Consider the following 21,492-nt stretch of genomic DNA (forward strand, 5'->3'; position numbering starts at 1 on the left):
GATGTTAAATTGTGTGTAATTACACGTGTACGGTTGGAAAGTGTGTGCGGTTAAGACTCGTTTGCGGTTGAGTGAGTGTGTGTGGTTGAGTGTGTGGTTGAGTATTAGTGTGCGGTTGAGTGTTAGTGTGCGGTTGAAGATTGCTCAAATGGAATCTCAAAGCATGATTGCTCATCAAGATTTGGATGCAATTATGGGAACCACTACTCGTATTCCCAGATTGCTATCAGCTGAAGGATTTCCTGAATGGAAATTCCAAATTGAAAAATACATAAAAATGAAGGATTTCAAAATTTGGAGAAGTATCTTAAGAGGACCAATTAGGATTACTTCTACTCTAGAAGATGGCACGGTAATTGACAAACAGATTGAAAATTACACTGATGATGACTTTTAAAGAGTTGAAGAACAAGAAAAGGCACTTGCCACACTCACTATGGCGTTGTCTCCTGAAATTGCACAAGGGTTTCGTGAATATACATCAGCAAAAGCATTGTGGGAAGCGCTCATAGAAGTTTATGAAGGAAATGAAGACATGAAGCAAAGCCGACAAGACATGCTCCGACAGAAATTTAACATGTTCAATTATGTATTGGGAGAAACATTGGAAAATCAATTGCAAAGATTTATTACATTAACCACTGAAATGAGCTCCGCAGGTGTGATGGTTACTAGATCTGAAATCAAGAAGAAGTTACTAAATTCTCTTCCAAAATCATGGGACTAACAATTAAAGTTAGAGAGAAGAAGTGTGTGTGAGAGAGAATCTATTGTAAGGAACATCATTCATATTGAATACATCATTAGATTCATCATCTTCTTCTTCTCATTCTCTTCTATATTGATCTGACATCATCCAATTGATTGGGATTCTGCACCATCAAATGGATCTGATTGATACACAAGCAATTCATGGGACATGAATGTCTCAGTGATTAAAAAGACAAAAGACCTGAACCATTTAAGCTTGTCTGAAACAATGACAATCATCAAAGCTTGCAATCTTGATGATAAACAAAGAGAAATCAACCATGTCAATTCGTACTCTACAGCCAATCTTGGAATTCAAAATAACAACACCGCTTTTTCAAGCTTCACCACTCATCAAAATACTCAAATCCAGGTTCCCTAAGTTCAACCTCATGCAGTCCATCAAAACATACCATACATCATACCTAAAATGCAACAAACTCAAATCCCTCAAACCATATCTGAAGTTGATTCTAGTGTTAGTCCTTCCACAGATGTTTCAGTTCAATCTCATGGAATTGGTTCCCAAAGTTCATTTACAAAGGAAAAGGAGGAAGCAGCTTCTTAATTGTAGGAGGAAAGTTCCCTTGTATCCCATATGCTCTAATACCTCCTGAGTTTGCTGAACATCAATCTCCATGGGGTACTCAGGTCTGTCCTCAAGTTGGAGAGATTCTTTAATAATGCTTTCTATTACTTGAATTTTCTTGTCTTCCATTGTTGCTTCAACGAAATTTTCTACCTGACCATTTTTCTTTACAATAGCATTCCTCCATAATTCCTTAATCAAACTTTGGTAGATAGCAGGACTTGTAGTTAGAGCATGAACCAAACAAGATTTCTTCAAGCCATCCACAATGAATTTCAAGTCATTATGGACTGCAGGAGGGTCTTCGAGAAAAATTGCAGAATTATGAGCTTTAGCAAATTCCATGTCTCCCATGTTAATCTGAAAGTTAACACACAAAGTTATTAGGTCAAAACAGTAAAAATGAAGCCGCACACGAGAATACACACAGCCACACACGTGCAAGTGTGCGGCCGCAACCGCACATCCACAAAATCATACAGCCGTACACGCCTGTGTGCGGTTATTTTCGAAGACAAACAATTTTGTATGAAGATCCAGCAGCAAACAATCAAGATTCAACAACAAACAATGAAAATTTTCACCGAGTTCATAGGAATTTACCGAGTCAAAGCCTTGAATTTTGAATGAGTTTAAGAGAGAAACAGCGTGCGTGTGCTGTTGAGGCAAAAGTAAATGACGGTGAAAAAGGCTCACCGCACACACTCTATATATGCACATAATTTACATTTCCTCCCCCTTGTCCTTTAATTATTTATCCCAAAACCCCTTTCACTCACAATTTTCTCAAAAATGAATTATTTTGAGGATTAATAAAATATTAATTTCAAAGTTCAAAAAAAAAAAAATTAAAATAAAGAAATAAAAATTAAAATATAAAAAATAAATGAGATTAAAAATACTATTGACGACAAGAATCAATTTAAACCTATATAAATTGTCTTAACCTGTTGAGGTTTAGGGATCAAAGTTTTTAGGCAACCATTATCCGCTTGTCGGTACCTTTCATACTCACATATTTGTCTAGTCGATTGTCGGTATTGTTGTCCACTTAAACACGAAAAATTGTGACAAAATTAGGACATACTATAAGTGACAAGACAATGTAATCCTAAGTTCCTAGATATTATATCTGATCCTAAGTTTCTAGATACTATATCTTAAGGACCATTCAAATGACGACGACCAGGGATATTGTTGTCCACCTAAATTGAGCAGCGAGATCTATAGACAATCTGTATGTGTTCAATTTTAAGTGTACTAGAACGTGTTTCCCGCTTCCTGATATGCCCCATCCATCAAGAACTTCCAGAGTACTCCATACACCGGGTGAGCATACAACCATTCAGAGAGAGGATAGATTCAGAATTCTATTACTTATTATTTATTTCTTCAGAGGGGTTGAGAAGTAGAAGGTTGCATATGCTGTGTACCAGGTCGGATTAGAAGTCGTGCAGAGGAGACAACATATGGCTAACAGATAAGAAGTCTTTTACATATATAACCTGCAGAGAAATAGAGTTGCATATGTTGTGTACCAGGTTGGATTGGAAGTCACGCAAAGGAGACAACATATGACTAACAAATGGAAAGAAAGAAAATGATATTCTACAGACCTAATTTATCGGAATTTACCAGTCGCCCCATCCAACCGGAATTAAGGACAAAATCTTCACATCGAGGAAAAGTTAAACCATGGTTCTAAGTACGGGTTCATTTAATGTGATGAGTAGATTCCCATATATATCTCCCTGCTCAACCTATCCAAGCGTCGTATTGTCAGGCTAAACGGAACTATCTAGGTCAAGATTTGTCAAGTCATTTGATTTCCTAAGTTCAATTCTACCTAGTCATGTCCATTTAGAATCTTTCGTGCCTACCGACACATCAAACCAGAGCATAGACCCTTCAACTTTGGGTACGTTACACAGACTCAGGTTGCCTGTTATCATATGATCATATCACTTCCCAGAACATCTCCCTCAAACATAGTTTCTAATTTTTAATGTTTTTGGATTTTCTATTTTTTTAATGTTTTTGGATTTTCTATTTTTTAATGTTTTTGGATTTTCTATTTTTCTCCCCCTAAATTTGTGCATAAAAATGAAATAAAATAAAATGCGCAAATTTAAACTATCCTAAAACAAAAATTTGTCTTTAAAGCGAATCATCTTAAGAAAAACTCAGGAAGTATTAGAGCATATGGGATAAGAGGGAACTTTTCCTCCTATAATTAAGAAGCTGCTCCTCCTTGCTGGAAGTACTTGGCTCATGTGTTCGTAAGCCGCATTTCCGGCCGAAGATCAGGAGCAAACGAGATTTCTCTGGCCAACATTGGTGCCATTGTAGCATTAGCGGCAGGTTTTGAATTTAATTTCTCCAAATTCATAATGAATGAAATGATTTTAAATCTTGAAGGGAGCAAAAGGGACAAATTTTGGATGTATCCAAGATTTTTGCAAATCATCCTTAATGTGAATCACCCCGAGCTGCAGAGAGGAAATGATATCTTGGATTACAAATCCATTTGTCCAAGTGCTTTTGGGCTAATGAAACAAAAGAGGGGCGGGAAATTTGTATTTGAAGGAAAATTCCCATTGATAAAATTTGGAATTTTCAAAGAGGATGATAGAGAAGAATCAAAAGAACAATCTACGCAAATGGAAAATGAGAATATTCATCACTCTCCCTCCGAGCCTGAAGTGGAGGAGATTCATCACTCTCCCACAACTTATGTAGCTGATGAGCATGATTATTAGAAAGAAAATGATTCAAAATCTTCTCGAGGGGATGATGACGATGATCTTTATGAAGATGTGGAGTTTTTGAAAGAAATCGACTTTACAGGAATCAATGACGACATTCCAACAAACATAGAGTTTGATTTTGGTGATGAAGATTTTGATCCTTTTCTTGATATTCCCAGCAGCCGTGTAAATAAAGTCAATGAAGTTGCTTCTCTAGCAACCAAGACTAGAGATGAAGGAAATTTTCTCAAAATTCTACTATCTACCTCAAAGCCCTTGGAGGTCACAACAAGCCAAGGAGATGTGACATCAGAGATTCATCCCTCTGTGTCACTTGTCTCAACATCAGCTCCAATCATTTCTGACTTATCTGAACCTCAAACTTCTCAGACTTCCATAAGAACAAGCCAATCTCTTGAAAGTCTGGTGATTCCCACTGTAAAATGTGCTCATCAAGTTATTTCAACAATCACTGCAACCTCTGCTCACTCTCCTCCAAAGCAGACTGATGAAGGTCCAAGTACCATGTTCGAGACTGGTGGATCCTCTTCTATTCCAGAATATTCTCCAACTCGACCTTCTCTAGATGAAGCTTCTATCAGATTAGTAAGACATCTGGCTCAATCTAGTCCAACCTCTTCACGCAGGAAAGGAATATCATTTAACGAGGGTCAGACAGATGATGACAAATTCTCTTCTTCTGATATTCGAGAGGAAATTGGAGTTCTCTGCCAATAGCTCATTGAAAAGTCAATTCAAATGGATCAACTTTCTGCATATATCTTTGAGCTCAAGCCAAAGGAGTGAGGACAAGACTATGCTAGTCTCAAACCAAGGGGGAGACTGAAAGAACATAATTTTGTGGTTTGAGCTAGGAATCATTTTGTATAGATGATAGTTTCATTTTGCAGTGATTGTGTGTTGTCTTGCAGTGTGTGCTGCCACACATGTGTGTGCGGCCGCACTCATGTGTTCGGCTGCACACTCTTGTGCTGGTAGAAGGAGTGCTATTTATAGCAACTGTGTTGTGTCAGTTTGTACTTTTTTGGCGAGGTGTCAGATCTTTGCAGTAGTTGTACTTCATCAAGATGTACTTGACATTTAACGGCAATAGATGTGTGCATGCTTGATTCTACTTCTTCTTCATCTCAATCTCAATTTAATTGCAATTAACTTCATTGATTACTCAATTGGATCGTCAGTTTTGGGACTAACATGGGCGTACTCTATGAGTATGTTGGGCGTACAGGCTTGTGGGTTGGACGTAGAGGCACTCACGTACGATGGGCGTACGTGGGAGTACGTTGGGCATATGTTATGCAAGGGAAAACCCTATTTTTTTTAGGGTTTGTTCCCTATTTAACCAACTTATGACACCCATGGACTTCCTTATGACCAGCATCCACCACTCTAAACCCTAAGAACCAAACCCTAATTGTTATTTGTGAGATTTGAGTTTGGAAGTAAGTTTTGGTGGTGTTTTTGGTGATTTGAAGGAAGAACACTTGGAGGTTGCTTTGATGTCTCTTGAGCTTGTAGATCTAGAATCATCATCAACTTTGTAAGCTATTTGAGGTATATGGCTCTCAACTTGATGGTTCCTTATGCTTGATCCAATTTAGGGCTTTATTTGTGTATTTTTGGGTCCTTTAAGCCATATTTGAGAGTATGGTCTACTCTAGAAGCCATGGATGGTAGACCCTACCACCTTTGAGGTCCCTTGTCCATAAAAATGAAATCTTTATGAGTTATATTGGTCCATGCTTGTGTTAGGATCCTTATTATGGTACTCTTTGAGTTTTGGGTCTCATTAAGTCATGCATAGGAGTAAAGTTGCCAACTTTATGTATTAAGGAATCATTAGGGACCAGATCTGAGACTTGGACATGATGGCTTAATCTTTTAAGCACTTAATGGTGAAGGTAGTTAACTGCGTCGTACGTTGGGCGTACATAGCTCGTATGTTGTGCATACTGGCCACCAAGGTAGAATGCAGGGTGTAAGCCTGAGTACGGGCGTACTTGTGACAACCCGATATTTCAACTCTATGTAATGACCTAAAAAGTCAAGTATTGTAACCACTTTTGATATAATGAAATTTACTTCGAAAATAAAATGGCCAAAAAGTCTCTAAATAATTACCTACTATGTTTGAAGTCATTAAACCGTGATCGTACGTAAAAAGAACGCCCAAATCCGATTTCGTATATTGAAGTAATGAATTTTCCAAGTTCGGCTTAGCGACAGACAGCTAAAAACTCGAAATAGAAATCGAGCGACTTTTGGCCGGAATGACCTAAACGAGAATCGAAGGTCTCAACAATGGTATTTCAGCGGTAAAAAGTCTGGCAAAAACAGACGTCAGATAAAGAAGTTATGAATTTCTAACGAAATTTTCTTAACGCGACCTTTTAAAAATAAATAATAAAAATAATTTCAAAATTTGCTGACGGAATCTAAACGAAAGATCTAGAGCGTAGTCTCACCTACGCGTGGATATAAAGAACGTCGAAAACGGAGTTCGTATGAAAAGATATGAATTTTTGAAGTTTATTAAATAATTAAAATATAAATTTTAATAATAAACCTTGGTATTATCTGAAGGAGGAGTCCTCAGATCGGGCCGAGTTACGCCCAGTGTACTCGAGGCCTAGGCCTCGGATCGTCCATGCCGCGCCCTATGCGAGCCTATGTCTAGTCCCATCTGGAGTCCGAAGCAGTCGAGGATGCGCTCATGCGTGACGCACGCGTACGCCCAACGTACGGAGGCGGTTCCCAGCCCCTATAAAAGGGATGCAAGGGTTTCGAAGAAAGGGCTCAATTCTCTGTCAACTTTCTTGCGTTTTGCCTCGTTTTCCGTGCATGTGATATCCCGAAGTCCCGGTTACCTTGCTCAAGTCCCGAAGGTCGTTTGTGCTCCCAAGATCCCCGAGAAAATCCGCTTTCTCGAGTCAAAGTTCTGCTCGATTTTCATCACACCTTTTTCCGATCTTTCAAGTGAGTTCATACCCTTATAATCCACAATTTTAAATGTTTTATAAATACTTTTACATGCTTTTAAGGGGGGAATACAAATAAAACACACGATTATTATCGTGTGTTATATAAAGTTTCATTATACACTTTTTATCAACGGAATCATATGTGATTTATAACTATTATAGGGAAACTTTCGTATGCAAAATATATCACGATAACATCATATTTTTGGAAATGAAAAATGTGGTTATATATGTATATGTGTTCATCTTGGGACTATAAAAATTATACCTTTCAATAAAAAATGAGCATTTTTACTAGGGATTACTATACAAACGAGACACACTTTTAGAAAACTATAATAGGTATAGTTTTACGAGAACATTACGAACTTTTACATACTAGAAACACTATTTCAGGAAGTTTACTTTCACATACAAGAACTAATGAACATTTTCGCACGTAAATCTGTTTTATACTAAATTTTGTGAGACATTAACTTCACGTACGTTCGAGTACGCATTTCAAGTCCTGTATTATATACCAGAATCCCTTGGAGGGGGAGCATGGTATTTGTGTATAGATCTATACGGGCTTGACAACCCGCGCCCTGACTGTTAGCTACAATCCACCATTTGAGGTGACAAACGTCAGAACATTCCAACGCCTGAAGAACGTTGTGTATAGGCATTTCTAGTCAATAGCATGGTTATAAAACTCACATGGAGTATTAAAAGCACATTGATTTACGGGGTTTTTCAGACGTATTGGAAATTTTATACGTACATACATTTTCTAGAAACAAACATTGGTCTTGAAAGAAGGCTATATTTATGCTAGTAGAAAATATAGGATTTTCTAGGAACAAACAAACAAAGAACAAAACATTTCATTTCATATAAACATTGTCATTTAATACTTATGAAATTCACCAGCTTAAATGCTGATCTACACTTTCAAACTACTTGTATGTCCCAGGGATTCAGTAATTACAGGTAACAAACAGCTTTTGAAGAACGGACGCTGCGACGCCAGTTTAAATTCATATTTTGGCATCATATTGTAATTGGTTTTGAACATGTACCTTTTAACAATGTAAACTTTCAATTATATATATGATGGTTGTATTGCTTTCTTTACTATGTATTCATTTGTTACGTTACCACATGAAGTCATCTGCCCCCGAACGTTTCCGCCGTTCCGGTTTTGGGGTGTGACAGTACTCAGCAGCCTTGACTTCAGTTAGCTTTCTTGGTTTGGGCCACTTTTGGGCTATAAGAGTTTTAGGCCCTATTGGGCCATTATCCTTTTGATGTGTTTTGAGCCCAATTGGGAAGTTGGGCTATATTGGGCTTTTTGGTGCTATTGGATTGGTGCCTCAGATTTTAGGCCAAGTGAGAAAAGGGTAAAATGGATCTTATCTTGAGGGTTGGACAATCGGACTAGGATTCTAGCTATGGGATGTGGACCATATATTAACTGGGTATTATTTGATGATGCTAGCATGAGGATTTTTTCGGATAGGCAGTTCGAGCTTTATCAGAGATACTCAGCATCTTGAGGTGAGTTTCCTCACTGTGCTTGGCGGTTCGAAGGCACCAATGTCGGCCTATGGTCTATTATGATTAGGATGCTACTTTACTGCATGACTCTAGCATGTATGATATTTGATATGTATACCGGACGGGGCCCGATGCTAGGCGAGGCCTGATGAGTATATTGTATGTTATTTATCTTTGTGATTCTTGCATGTGTTTATGTGTTTATATGTATATCGGGTGGGGCCCGATGCCAGGCGTGGCCTGATGAATGTGATGAGGTGGGCCCTATCTCATATTTTTGACAGATCTGTTCCGAGCGGGGCTCTATGTCGTGCAAGGCCCGATGTCGGGTTGGACTCGTTATATGTTTGATATGTATGATATGTGGTCTTTTGGGGAGCTCACCAAGCTTCATGCTTACCATTTTCAGTTTATGTTTCAGGTACTTCCAGATCTAAGGGGAAGAGCTCGGGGTGATCGCATCACACACCATATTGTTCCGCATTTTATTTGACTTTGATGTATGTAGATGTTTTAGTTATACTTTGATTCTATTATGTTTTTATGAACACGTTTTGAAAGATGGTTTTATTATTCTCAAAAATGAAATTTTTGGTCTTAATTTTTGGGACGTTACAAGTTGGTATCAGAGCCTTGGTTTGAGGAATTCAAGCACACACTCGGGTGTGTCGGAACTTAAACTAAGAATTTGGTTGATTTTTATAAAAGGGATGTTTTATAAAAAGAATTTTCTAAAAAAAGAAAGGGGTGTGGTGCATGCAATCGACCGAGCTCAAGTAAGTTTTCTAAAATACCCATACATGTTTTATGTGATGCTTGATTTGTGAATCTATGAATTATATGCTAGATTAGGGCTAAGAATCTATGATAGGTGCCTTTATATGCCTGATATATGAGCTTGTAGATTTGCATGCTAGTACTGATCAGCCAGTGATTTCGGTTACCTAATGCTCGAATCTATGATAGGTGCCTTTAGGTTATGCTTGATTTCGGTTACCTAATGCTCGAATGTTGCTTGCTTTGTGATTTTTAGGATTTCTCACTAACTTCAGCTAACTATTGAGCGAATATGCTAAGTTTCACATTATTGAGACCAAATAATTTTAGAGGTATAGGTTTTAACTCTATTGTGCAACTCTTGTTTGAGTCTAACCGTTGTAGTGTGAGAGCTTTTATTCGAAGAATTATCTGGTGTCGGTGGTATGTAATTGTATTTGTGAGCTAGTTAGAGGGTGTTAGAGGTAGTTCCTTCTGTAGCTAATGATGGAGAATGGTGTGGTGATTGCCCTAGTAAAGCCTAGGAAGAGATTTATTGTTGGGAGCCTTGTCTTGTTGAGGATTGTATGTATGGATAAGAGAGTGACTTAGAGGATTCAGAGCGATCCTTGAGGAAAGTACAGATAGATGTGGAAGGTAGTATGGACTCGTACTACTAGAAGTATATGAACCGTACTCGATTCAAGGAAAGTTGCGATGATACTAGGAAGCTTCTAGAGTATGGGACTCCTCGATGTATATATATATGTCTGTTCTGATGTTTTATGTGGTTTATTTTCAGTATGGTGAAATAAGGAGGTTCTAGTAGTGGTTCTGGTTTGGTCTCTAGAGCCGGACAGTTGGATGAGCAGATGTGGGAGTTCATTTCGTCTGAGATCACCATCAGTATACTTAAGCAGACTCCTATGATCTTTGGTATGGTCAAGGAGGGCATTTTGGAGATTTGGGATGACCGCTTTTCATTCTGAGATGGTGGAATTGATGGGAGCTCGTACATTCACTTTCAAGGAGTTCCGACATGTGGGGCTCTGATGTACTTCAAGAAAAGAACTTGATCGCGGGCATACGTTGGTTAGCGGATGTTGCTAATACCTTCCACACTAGTAGTTGTCCTGATGAGGCAAATGTAAGACTTGCTTCTTGTCTTCTGAAAGACAAAGCTCGAGATTGGTGGGAGAAGGTTGGATTCGTTGTAGGGGACGAGGTGGTTGATTCGATGTCACGGGATGAATTTGTGATGAGATTTCAAGTTGAGTTTGCGCTAGTGATTCAGGTGCATCAGTTGGCGAGGGAGTTCCAGGACCTTCACCAGAATACTAAGACGGTGGCTGAGATCACCGATGTGTTCTGCGAGAGGGCGTTGCTGGTTCTGCAGTATGTAGCAGACGAGGAGATGAAGAAGGCAAGATACTATGACACATTGAGGAGTGATATCCGGCAATTTGTGAGCCGATTATGCTGCAGGACACTAGAGGATATGTTTGAGAGAGAGAGAGAGAGATTTGGAGATGGAGAGGAAGAGGAAGCCAGATGAGGTTCTGGGTTCAGGGAGCTCGGGCAAAAAGCCCAAGGTACATGATTCGACTTCAAGAGGCCATCAGGGTCGGAGCCTCTGTGGCAAGTTGTAACACCCACAACTTTCAAGCCAATTTAAAACTTTTCAAAACATTAAAAACCAACAGTTATTATAGATTTGTTTTGAAAATAGTCTATATAAGAGATTTCCCAGAAACATAAACAAAACAAGAGGAGTTGTACGATCATGCCTTCGCCTTGCCGCGATCCCTTGATATACCTAAACAATAAACTGAAACTGTAAGCCCGATAACTTAGTGAGTTTTCCCCAAAATACCGATACACTGCACATTACACATATACAAATAACAACATATACTGGGTCCACAGCTTTACAGACTGGATTACCCCCTGGGCCCACAGTATGAGTCTAGATTGCCTTTCCAGCCCACAGCTCACATTTGGATTGCCACCGAGCCTACAGTACGAGTCTCCCCCATCTCGTATCTGGAATGCTCTCGGATTTGTTGGTTACCATATGGAGCGGTATCACCTCAACCCATCTTACATAATATGTCACCATATAACACAACTAATGCACATACAGATAATCACACGATACTACAGGTAGTCCTACAGGTCTACCTAACTGGCATAGTAAATAACATGCAACACTAATTCATACTCAACATACTACCAACTACTAGGAAATTATATCCAATGGGCCGGCCTTGGTGCCTTTTACCCCTTATTATAGTGAGGATAACTTACCTCGCAACTATCGAATCGAAAGATAAGCTCGAACTTTCAGATCCGCCACAAAATCCACCACCTATATTCTCCACACAACCATGTTCACAAATTCCTAAAATGACCCAGAAGTCCAATAGCCAACCCTTGGTCTAAGTCAAAGTCAACTGTCAAGGTCAACAGTCCATGTTGACCTCAACTCGTCGAGTACCCTCAGCTACTCGTCGAGTTCCTTACATAACTCGCCAACTCGCTGAGTTACTGGAGTGACTCATCGAGTTCCTAAGGTTTGCGGTCGTAAACTCCTTGGCCAACTCGTTGAGTTTCCCTTGCAACTCGCCAAGTCCATACGCATCCAAAGGTTTGGAAAACCCTAGCTGACTCGCCGAGTCACTCAATTGACTCGCCGAGCCCACGACAATCTTCATCTGACTCGCCGTGTTGACCATGCAACTCGTTGAGTCCCTTCAGTCCTTCATCCATATAGATGCTTTTTAAGCCATGCTAAGGCTGCAATTGTAGATCCAGCTTTCCAAGGCATGTTTATCACGTAAAGTTGCAAACTTTACATGGATGCAAAGCTCTAAAGTCTTAAAATGACAAAACCAAGCTTGTAAAGAAGTCTTACACTTGAGGGGAGGTTCATACTTGCCAAAGCAGACAACTTTATGGACTTAGAGACCCAAGAGAGTTCAGATCTGAAGTTGCAACTTCATATCTTAGCTCAAACACAAGAAAAGCTTCCTAAAATCCACCCAAAAGAGATCTAGAATGAAATAAGGCCATAATAACAGCTTAATACCTTCCAAAGGATGCCTACCGAGGTAGATCTCTGATTCCCACGCGTTCCTTGCTTCTAGTTGCTGGTTCCCCAAGCTTTTCTGACCATAAATCCTTCTTCAAATCTTAAGACACACAAATGGAGCACACTCACACGAGTTAGGGATATGGAGTATCAAGAGGCTTTAAAGGGGAGGCTGGGGAGGCCAATGATCCTTTAAATAGGGTGCAAAACCCTAGAAATTTGGATTTCATCATCCAGCTCCTACTCGTCGAGTCCCTACTTGGACACAACGAGTAGGTCACTTAAACACGTGGACCAACCCGCTGCTACTCGACGAGTTGGGTAACCAACTCATCGAGTAGACCTTGAAATCAAGAAAAATCTTATATCAAAAGTCAATACCTGAGAATCGGGGCGTTACACAAGTGCGGCAAGACGCACGATGGGGTGTGCAGGGTGGGTGGTTCTGGCTACTTCAAGTGCGGCAGAACGAGTCATATTAACAGGGTTTGCACTGGTACTACCACCACCAGCCACACATCTAACCTGATTTGCTTCCATTGCAATCAGATAGGCCATAAGAAGGCTAATTTCTCGAGTTTGGCAGCTACGGGAATAATGGTAGCACCCGCTTCAGTGACACTATGGATTGTTGATGGCCTCTAGGGCAAGGCAGATATGCCTGTTGTAAGGAGCAGAGCTTTTCAGTTGACAGTTGAGGAGGCTCGCGCATCACCTGATGTGGTGACGAGATCGTTCCTCGTGAACCATATCTTTACCTGGTATTGTTTGACTCAGGGACTACCCGATCTTTTGTATCTCTTACACTTAGCAAGAGATTTGTTGGTGCTATGGAGGAGCTAGATTAGAGGTTGAGATTACGGATAATCGATATGTCCGAGCATCGAGGGTGTTGGATTAATGTCTAAGTCCATAACTATAATTGGTAAGACTTGACCCGACCCGGCATGGTCCATTTGGGTTGCATGGCATCATGCACTTGGATAGACTATAATGAGAGAAATAAGACACTTATGGTTATTAATATATTATAAGTTCTAGTATATTAATAATAAGAATAATAAGATTATTTAATTAGTATTGATCAAGAATTAATCTAGGATTAATTAAGTGATCAAAAGAAGACTAATTAAATATATGGGTTGATTGTATAAATCATCCATACTTGTATAGTGGGCTAATGCTCCATGGATAATCAAGTTGGGCTAAAACCCACAGGATGGTCCATGGATGCTCCATGGTGTATTTGAACCCATGGATCCAAGGAAATGGAAAGTCATGACAATTAGGGTTTACCCTAATTGTAACACTATATAAAGATCTTATTCTTGACAAAATCGGCCACTAGTATCATTCTAGAGAGGGCTAGCCGATTTTCATGAAGTGTAGATTTCTCTCAAGTTATTCCAAGTGTATTTGGTGTTGTGTGAACCATTTGAGGTGTCACACTTGGGGCACTAGGCACTCAAGCTTCATGAAGACTTTCTACATCAAAGAGGTATGTGTTCTATCTTGTTACATTCATTGTTTTGTATGCTAGATTAGGGTAATACCTTGGATGTTCATATTTGCATGTATAATAGAGAAAACATAGATCCAAGGTATTTAGGGTTGCATGTACACTTAGGAGTGTTAGAATGCTCATAACCAAATAGTGGTATTAAAGCCTAGGCTTGTTTTCTAATATACTTTATGCAAATTGCTGAAAAATGCTGAAAAACTCGATTTTCTGGCTTTCTGGGCACTGGACTCGCCGAGTCCACTGATGAACTCGCCGAGTCCATGAGTAAAATCAGCCTACTCGTCGAGTAGGTTCATGCACTCGACGAGTAGGAGCCCCAGACAGCATATATTCGACTTTTTTTTGGCTAGAAATGGACTAGGAACATTACCCTAAGATGTTTTTGAACTTATAAACTTGTTTTTGATGTGGTAATGTTCATGCTAATCCAATTTCAAAGATAATTGTCAATAGATTCATGTTTTGTATTAGTTTAAGGTTTAGACTAATTACATGAAAAAGTTTGATTTGGATTATCTTGTTCTGATGAGTTGCTTAGATTAATAGAAAAGTTAATTGATTATGTGTTTTCAATTCAAATTAATCTAAGAGTTGATTCTAAAATGTGATTTTGTAACTTGTCCTCAAGTTATATGAAAAGTCACATTTAAGTTTCATAAAACTCATAAAAGTTGGCAATGGTTACAAAGATGAAGAGTCTTGTCCTTAAGTTATGGAGGTTCAAGAGTCACTTCATTAAGTAATAAAATATGTAACCTTAATTAATTTCATAAGTTATAAAATAAAGAAAAGTTAATTCTTTTATTAGTTTGAAGTCTTCCATAACTTGTCCTCAAGTTATGGAACTTGAAGAGTTTTTGGATTAAAACTACTTTAAACACATAAGTTATGGAATTAATTAGTTTTGAATAGTTTCAAAACTTGCCCTCAAGTTTTGGAATTTGAAAAGTTTTCACTTATGAATACTTTAATTCCAAGTTAGCCCTTAGAATTTTAAAGAGTTAAAAGTCAACCCTTATACTTTATAATATTATAAGTTAATAATATATATATATATATATATATATATATATATATAAGAGTAAAGTCAGTCTTACCGCTAGTACGCTTCATTCACAAAGCCGATCTATAAGGTGAGTATAAGGTTGTTGCCTATAAAATGGCAACTTAATGGGTGTCCACTCTCACCCACCGCTTGCTTGACTGGTGGAGGGTCGTTAGCCGAACGGGTTTGACAGGACTATAATTCTCCCTTCATTAAAAGTATTAATGATAAATACTAAGTAACTAAACTCTTAATAATTCCCAATCTTAGTTACTTAGGAAAATGTGAATAAGGTGCTAATCCATGAAATTACACTTTGCACTTTGTTTAAGTCGGTTAGTGGAGCGTGTGTGGTTAACCGGCACACTAACTCATATTTAACAAGGTAGGCAATGGGTAACTTAATGTTTATCATAGTATCGATGGAGCGTGTGTGGTTAACCGGCACATCGATTGAGGGGTAAACACTTAAGGGTACCAAGTAATTTGCATGGTTACTTCACACCTTGTTTTGTGATCCTCGGCATCCCAGTCTCAAAACCTGAAGGGCACACTCGAGATTGAAACATGCCATTGAACAGTTCAATGAATCTCAAAGATCTAGGAGTTTCAAAAACCAATTAAAACCTAATAATACATTTTGTTTATCTTGGTGGAAATTGGTGAATAGTCATTCACCTACCTTCAAATATTTTATAGCTTGGATTACGGCATACCTCTTCTAAGTTATAAAATAGTTTGTTGGGTCCTAGCCTTAATATTTCAAAATTGGGTGTCGTATTAAGGACTTTAAATCAACTATCTTGAATATCTCCCAAAAGGTGTTTGGTTTAGACATTTATGATCTTCCCAAATCTCTTGAAACAAGCTTTCCTAATGAAGATGATGTCCCATGGATATCATACTTCTTTCACCTCTTCAAATTATTAAATTATTCTCCCCAACCCACAAGTTCTTGAAAAGTTTAAGGTCACTCAAGCCCTATTGGCAAGGCAAGGTCTAGGTGTGGTCACATCTTGTAGATGTAGTCACATATTGACAAGCCGGGAGAGTTGGGTGTCAAAGTCTTGAGAAAGTTGCTGGTTCAATCACTTTCTAAGTCACATAGTGAGTTCCTTTGGGACACCTATGAAACAGACTATGACAAGACCCTTAATGATCTTATCTATTTGTTAAGATCAACTTCCTTAAAACTTGATGGACATTGACAATAGTGACACAGGAAATCCAGAAAAGCATTCTCTTCCCGATGGAAAGGGATCGGCCATAGTCAACTCGGTTGACCAAATGGTAAAGAGGAAAACTAAGTCTGTGATAGTCTCGTGTACCATTATCAAAGGGTCCATATGTTTATATTGCCAAAGGAAGGGGCATTGGTTGCGAATCTGCCAATTTACCTAAGGGTGTTAAAGTCAATAAGTATGACTTTACTTTAGGTAAAGTCCACTATCTAACTTTGCTAAGTTTCTATTATGAGATTCTTGATACATGATGTGACTGGGTCACATGGTGATGTTTTAAGAATCAAAGAAAAGTGAAGAAACTTAAAGAAAGAATATGCTGAATCTGATCGCATAGATGGATTTCTATCGCGTAGTTTGAAGATCGGATTTTTGAGCTACTTCTTAGGAGTTATGAGATATTGCTTAGGAATAGATAACAAAAAAGTTTTCATGTGCTTTTGCACTGTAAGGATAAGTTTTTCCGCAAAGTTTTAAAATAAAAGAAATTTTTTTTGATTTTATTTATTTTAAAATATCCTTACAATGACATTTGAGGAAAAATTGTTGCTTATATGATTCCATTAATAGCAAGAGTGGAAATATGAAATTGATTCTTTCATTTGTGGTAATGTCTAAATTTACCAAATAAGGAAAGATTCTCATCACCCAAGTTTCCATTGGACCGGTACTTGGAATCATGCAAGTTGTATAGCATGATGAATGAGAACTTTCAAGTATTGGAAAATTAAGACGAATTACTTTTCACATGGATGTGTGAGTCATGTGAAGGACTAAGGGATTGAGTACACATTCTTGTGCACTGGTCAAGTCCACCACAAAAGATCGATAAGATTATTCGTCATAATTTACTAAAGCTCAGTAAATATGGTTATACTTACAAGCTTAAGTGTAATTCTGAGACATTGGAAAAAGGTTCCAATGTATGGCAGAGCGAATAAGAAGAATCAACTTAGGAAGAAGTGTAAGGTCAAACCTTGAAATATGATAATGTTTAAAACAGACTCAGCGTCAGCACATATCTCAGTATCAGCACCAGCGTGTCAATTGTTCAGTTTGTAATAGTTTACTTTGTTTAGTGCATTGTAACAAATCTTGTATTTATCGTGTTTCCTTAGTTATCTTAGTTAGTTAGCTAGCGTATCCTTGAATTGTAGGGATTGTCTAGAATAGCAGTATATAATATCTTGTATAGGTTTGTGAATGGTTACGCCTTTCACAAACCCTAATCGCTGCTTTGTGCACACGATAATCTCTTTGTGAGATTATCTTTCTTAGTGAAAGTTTTTCTTTGTGAATTCCTCTTGTTCTTATTTACTGTCATTGTTTGATATATTGATTGATCTAAAGGCCTCTTCAATTGGTATCAAAGCAGGTTTCTATTATCAAACAAATGGCTTCATCTTCTTCTTCGTCAAACTCATCAAATCATCCTTCCGCTAAAATTCCTCCTTTTGATGAAACAAACTTTGTTATGTGGAAAATAAAGGCTCTATATGCCTTAGAGTCAGTTGATGAAGACATGTTGGACATCGTTGAGAATGGTCCTTATGTTCCGATGTATCAGCCCCTTAAAAATAATGTTCCTGATGGTACTATGAAGAAAACTCCCAAAGAAAAATGGACGGCAGATGACAAGGGAAAACATGGTCTAGATGTTCGTGCTCGTGCCGCCATCAGCTACTCTCTGCCATACAACATCTTTGGGCTAGTTCAAAATTGCATCTCAGCAAAAGAGATGATGGATACTCTGACTGTACCTTTTAAAGGCACTGAAGAAGTCAAGGCTACTCAAATAAATGATCTTAACCGAAGGTATGAACATTTTTTTGCAAAGAAAGGTGAAACCTTGACTCAAACCTTTAACAGACTCAATACTCTTGTTAATGATCTTCGGAGACTAGATCAGTTGAAGCATAGAACTGTTCTAGTGTAGAAGTTTTTGGATTCTCTGGGTGCAGGTTGGGAGAATCATGTTGATGTGCTGAAAAACAGTGAGAAGATCAACTCTATGGACTTACAAAGTCTCTATGGACATATTCGATACTATGAAGAATCCAAGCTTCAAAGAAAGGAACTGATGAAAGATTCTCAGCGTGAATCATCTGTAGCTTTGTTCTCCAACGAAAAGCTAGTGTCAGATTCAGACACTGAAAGTAATTCAGATACTGATTCATCTAAAACTGACACTGATGATCTTGAAAAAGTTGTGGCTAGTGCAGCTTTGATTGTAAAGACTTTTGAAAAATCAGGTCGAAACTTCTCAAAGTTTCAAAAGAAGATGGGTGGAAAGTTCTCAAAAGGATCAGGAGCTGATAAAAGGCATGGTGCTGATAAGAAAGAGAAGGCTCAGTGCTTTAACTGTGGGAGCACTGATCATTTTGCAAAGGAATGTAAACAAAAGAAACAAGGCTCAGATGAATACTGGAAGCAGAAGTACAACAAGCTGATTGAGAAGCTGAAAGCTGAGAACTTGGAACATAAAATGCTTGTGGCTGAAGAAGAAAAATGGAAAACTGATGAAGAGTCATCAGATGATGAAGTCAAGTGTCTAATGGTAAAAATAGAAGACCCGGTTGTTTCTGATAAAGACAAAAGTACATTTGATGCTGATATGTCTGATGCTGTTGAAAATTCCAGGAAGCATAACACTGACTCTTCTTCAATGTACCAGGTTAAAAACTTTGTTTCCTATTCAATGAATGAAAAAATCAAAATATTTGAGTATTTGGGTGTCATTAATTCTAAGAAGAATCAAACTATAAGAAATTTGCAAAATCAAATTGATCTTCTTGAAACTGATATATCCATGAAAAATAGCATTATTGAGTCCACTCAGGAAAATCTTAGAATTACTAGTCTGTCAAATTCTTCTTTGTCTGCTGAAATTGACAATGTTAAAAATCTTTTGATCAAAGAACAAACTGTGCTTCACACTTGGGCAAAATCTCATAAGAATGCAAATTATATTATTTCAGCTCAAATTCCACATTCATGTGAGAAAATTCTTGGGGGTAATTTTGCAGAAGCTGAAAAAGTTTTTAAATCACAAGAAAAGGATTCTGAGTTCTATTCCATGAATGAGATGAAAAACAATTTCAAAAATAAGTTTGTCAGTAACTCTTTTATTAATCAAAGTTTAATTGATGAATACTGTATTACTAATTCTAATGGTATTACTGAGTGTAATGTTGAAATTACCGGAATTGATCCTACCTCTTATTCTGAACATCTTGTAAGACCAACTCCTCTAACTGAGAATATTATTGCTTTTCCTATCTCAAATGGAGTGTTTCATGCTGTTCATGAACAACTTAAGCATTTCCCTGATTGCAATCCATCTGTGAATGAGTCAAAATCAGACACTGATAGCTCATCATCTAACACTGATTAAACTCCTTCTGACACTGAATTCAGTTGTGACTCAATGATAAACAAAAGGACTCAAAGCTCTCTTGGTGAATCTTACATGTCAAAATGTGTTAAATCAAAAAATTTGCTCACCAAGAAGAACTTTGGTACTAGAGTTTGTTACAGATGTGGTGATTCCTCTCACAAGATCAGTGAATGTTCTTTTGATAAATCATCCTCAAGAGCTGAAAATATTAAAGTTAGAAATGAAAAATGGACTCTTAAGTCAAATTCTTTAAACTGTCTTCCTAAGGAGTGTTATAATCTATTATCAAATAACTTTGTGAATGACCCATCTTCGAATGGGTCAGTGTGTTCTAACTAGTTTCTCAGCACTGCAGGGTCAGGAGCATCTTTGGTACTTAGATAGTGGTTGCTCAAGGCATATGACAGGATCAAAGTCTCTCCTGGAAGATTATGTCAAGAAAACTGGTCCTGCAGTTACTTATGGAGACAATGGAAAAGGGTTCACTAAGGGATATGGAAATATCAAATGCAATAACGTGGTTTTTCAAAACGTTTCATATGTAAAGGGTCTCAAACACAACCTTATTTCTATCAGTCAATTGTGTGACGCTGACTATGAAGTTCACTTTACAAAGAAGGAAGGCAGAGTTGTAAACACTGACAAGAACATCGTACTTTCAGCAAGTAGAAAAGATGATATATATGTTCTTGACATGTTCTCAAGTGACAAGACACTGATGCAATGCTTCTTTACAAAGTCTCAGATGAATCTTAGCTGGATTTGGCACAAAAGGTTATCTCATCTGAACTTCAAGAATCTATCCAAGATATCCAATCAAGATCTAGTTAGAGGGCTCCCAAAATTCAGCGTTGTGAAAGACAAGATGTGCTCAGCTTGTGAACAAGGAAAACAAACCAAGTCCTCTTTCAAACCCAAGTCATGTTCCAGTATATCAGTCCCTCTTCATTTACTCCACATGGACTTGTTTGGACCTATTCCTGTTCGTGCACTAGGTGGAAATAAGTATACTCTAGTGGTTGTTGATGAGTTCACTCGATTTACATGGGTAGTTTTCTTGAAGAAGAAAAGTCATGCTGCACAAGAAATTATCTCACTGATTCGTAAAAATGAGACACTGACAGGTCTCAAAGTTAAGCAACTAAGAAGTGATCATGGTACTGAGTTCCGAAACTCAACTCTTGAAGAATTTTGTGATCATAAAGGAATTGGACAAAACTTCTCAGCTCCTCGTACTCCTCAGCAAAATGGAGTTGCTGAACGAAGAAATAGAACACTGATTGAGGTAGGAAGGACCTTGATGATCCATGCTGGTCTTCCTATGTCGTTTTGGGCTGAAGCTGTCAATACAGCGTGTTTTACTAAGAATCGACCTCTAATTCACAGGATTCACAAGAAGACACCATATGAAATGCTGAAAGATCGAAAGCCAGACGTATCCTTTTTTCACGTGTTCGGATGCATTTGTTATATTCTAAATCAGCGTGACCCAAGATCCAAGTTTGAACCTAAGGCTGATAAAGGTATTTTTGTTGGGTACTCATCTATTTCAAAGGCTTTTCGTGTTTTTCATGTGAACAGGCAATCTGTTGAAGAATCCATTCATGTGAAGTTTGATGAGGAATCATATACTGATGAAAAAGTCACTCATTCTCCTTCTATTTTTCAAGAGCTTCTCTCTTGTCCATTCGACGAAGCACCTTCTGCTGGAGATAAGACTGATTCCTCTGATTCTATCGTTCCAGTTCCATGTTCCTTGAATCGAGATACTGCAGCCACATCAGCAGATAATTCATTAGATGCTAATGAAACC

The 21,492-nt window shown here is 38.1% G+C and overlaps 1 protein-coding gene across 1 annotated transcript; it reads left to right on the forward strand.

The window, feature by feature from the left end:
• The first annotated feature begins 344 nt into the window (after window positions 1-344).
• On the forward strand, window positions 345-727 carry LOC145075970 (uncharacterized). Its single transcript, XM_079022017.1, has 2 exons — window positions 345-352; window positions 400-727. Exons 1-2 carry the CDS (start codon window positions 345-347, stop codon window positions 725-727), a joined length of 336 nt encoding a protein of 111 aa, XP_078878143.1.
• The last annotated feature ends 20,765 nt before the right edge of the window (window positions 728-21,492 follow it).

This window comes from Lactuca serriola, chromosome 9, assembly GCF_051521515.1.
Source record: "Lactuca serriola cultivar US96UC23 chromosome 9, Lser_US96UC23_V15, whole genome shotgun sequence".
NCBI lineage: Eukaryota > Viridiplantae > Streptophyta > Magnoliopsida > Asterales > Asteraceae > Lactuca > Lactuca serriola.